Source organism: Aplysia californica, unplaced genomic scaffold (assembly GCF_000002075.1).
Source record: "Aplysia californica isolate F4 #8 unplaced genomic scaffold, AplCal3.0 scaffold00146, whole genome shotgun sequence".
NCBI lineage: Eukaryota > Metazoa > Mollusca > Gastropoda > Aplysiida > Aplysiidae > Aplysia > Aplysia californica.
In genome coordinates, this window is record NW_004797416.1 from 1297227 (window position 1) to 1299193 (window position 1967).

The window sequence follows — 1967 nt, forward strand, 5'->3', positions numbered from 1 at the left end:
AGGAGGAGGAGGAGGAAGCAAAAGAAGAAGAAGAGAAGAAGAAGAAGCCAATAGTTGCAGCACAGTCCTTGTCCAGGACCCGTCCAGTCAGATTCATCTCGATCACCTTTTGATAAACATGTCTGGGATTCCTGAGAGATCTTAGTTAATAGGCCTACACAGGCATGCACACACACACACACACACACGCACACACACGCACACACGCACACGCACACGCACACACACGCACACACATACACACACTCACACACACGCCGCCTGTGCACAATCTAGTCCCGTATTATACAATACAATATGTGTATCCACTGATAGTAGTACATGTAACACCCAGGGGTATTTCAAGGACGCTGACGCTGAGGCTATTTCTTTCTTTCTGTTTGTTTCTGTTTATTCTCTTATTGTGTTTTGTTTTGTTTTGTTTATTCTCTTATTATGTTTTGTTTTGTTTCTGTTTATTCTCTTATTGTGTTTTGTTTTGTTTTATTTTATTCTCTTATTATGTTTTGTTTTGTTTTCAACAAAGTACAAATGTACTTGACAAACTGCTAAACTAAGTGGATGGTTGGAGGACACAGCTGACAGGCTGTTGATTCTATCCTTTCTCCTCCCACTGGATGACCATGCTGGTGGTGTCGATGGGCTTCTCTTTCAAATGTACTCAAGAGAAACACAGAAACAAAGCACACTGTCCTGTTACATTGTACTGCTAACTAGTGTCTCACCAGGCGCCTAGTAGACTACTTGGCAGACGACAAAGGACGCAAACGTCCCCCCGGGACAAATCCACGAGTTTTAGTTTTAGTTTTATGGGCGTTTCCCATGAAATGTTGACCCGGTCCATTCGAAGATGCCGAATAGTCTTGACACGGGCCGTTAAACCTACAACCAGATCTATTCATTTCACCGAATCAGGGATGTGTCGAACATATTAAACGTTCATCTCCGAACCGTTGAGTTCTCCGTGCCTGGCTGTAAAATAAAGTTGTTCCCGCATCCAATCCGGACATTAACTTGTCAGTGAGACAACTTCCTGGGCCTTGGGCATAGTGTGGTAGGGTGGCCAGTTCCTTTCCACGCCGCCTTTACTTCCCCAACTCGAAGTCAGGTACCCATTACTGCTGGGTGGGCAGGAGGGGACGAAAAAATTCCGTGTCCGAACCGAGGCTCGAACCCGGACTTTCCGCTTCGGAGACAAGCGCACTAACCGCTCCGCCACCGCACCTCTGACTGTACTTTCTATATTATTTATACAATCACGCTATTGTTACCTTATTCTGGTTATTTTGTGCAATCGGTTCCAAGTTGGCTACTCAAATTCTCATCCATCGGCCCAATTTGCGTTATTTAGGAGGCGGCCAGCTTCAACTCTGCCACTGTAGAACGAGCCGGAGAGCGTATCCCAGCAGAAAGGTGAGGTTGGGTGCTCCATACTGTACCCCAGGAGAAGGACTGGATCCGGTACCAGTACTCGATAACCATATCCCTTCACGGGAACCTAACCCACGTCTTCCACGAGTGATGGCCAAGAGCCTAAACTAAGCACCACATAGGCTAGTATTCTCCTTCTTGCTGGTACATGTACTCCAAACTACGAGTAAAGTACCCAGACACACAGCGGGTGGTTGGTGGCTGCTCTGGCCTGGTTTGCTCCTTCTTTCCTTTGAAACATCTATCGTCCTTATTCTCTCCTCAGCCGGGTCAGTGGCCAGCCTTGCGTATTTATTTGTTTGTATGAATAAATAACGGCCATTTCGTGTTGGGAAACAGTAAGACAGACAGATAGAAACAACAGAGGGAAAGTAAAGAAGTAGACCAAACCAGAGGTGCCCTCCAACCACCCGCTGCCTTGCGTATTATTGGATAGTACATTGTACTGCGTTGGAGTTAGACACAGAACAAATGGAAAAGGCATTCCGATTTTGTGTCAGCTCGAGTGTGAGAAAAGAGAAGCATTCTCTTTTTTT

General features: G+C 45.9%; 1 protein-coding gene across 1 annotated transcript in view; it reads right to left on the bottom strand.

Annotated features, from left to right (window-relative positions):
* Positions 1 to 1482, bottom strand: part of LOC106011599 — a 22069-nt gene extending 20587 nt beyond the window's left edge. The window contains exon 1 of the mRNA XM_013081786.1: positions 1440 to 1482. Within this exon, the coding sequence (XP_012937240.1) occupies positions 1440 to 1482 (43 nt within the window). The remainder of the gene's footprint in view (positions 1 to 1439) is intronic.
* Positions 1483 to 1967: the final 485 nt, after the last annotated feature.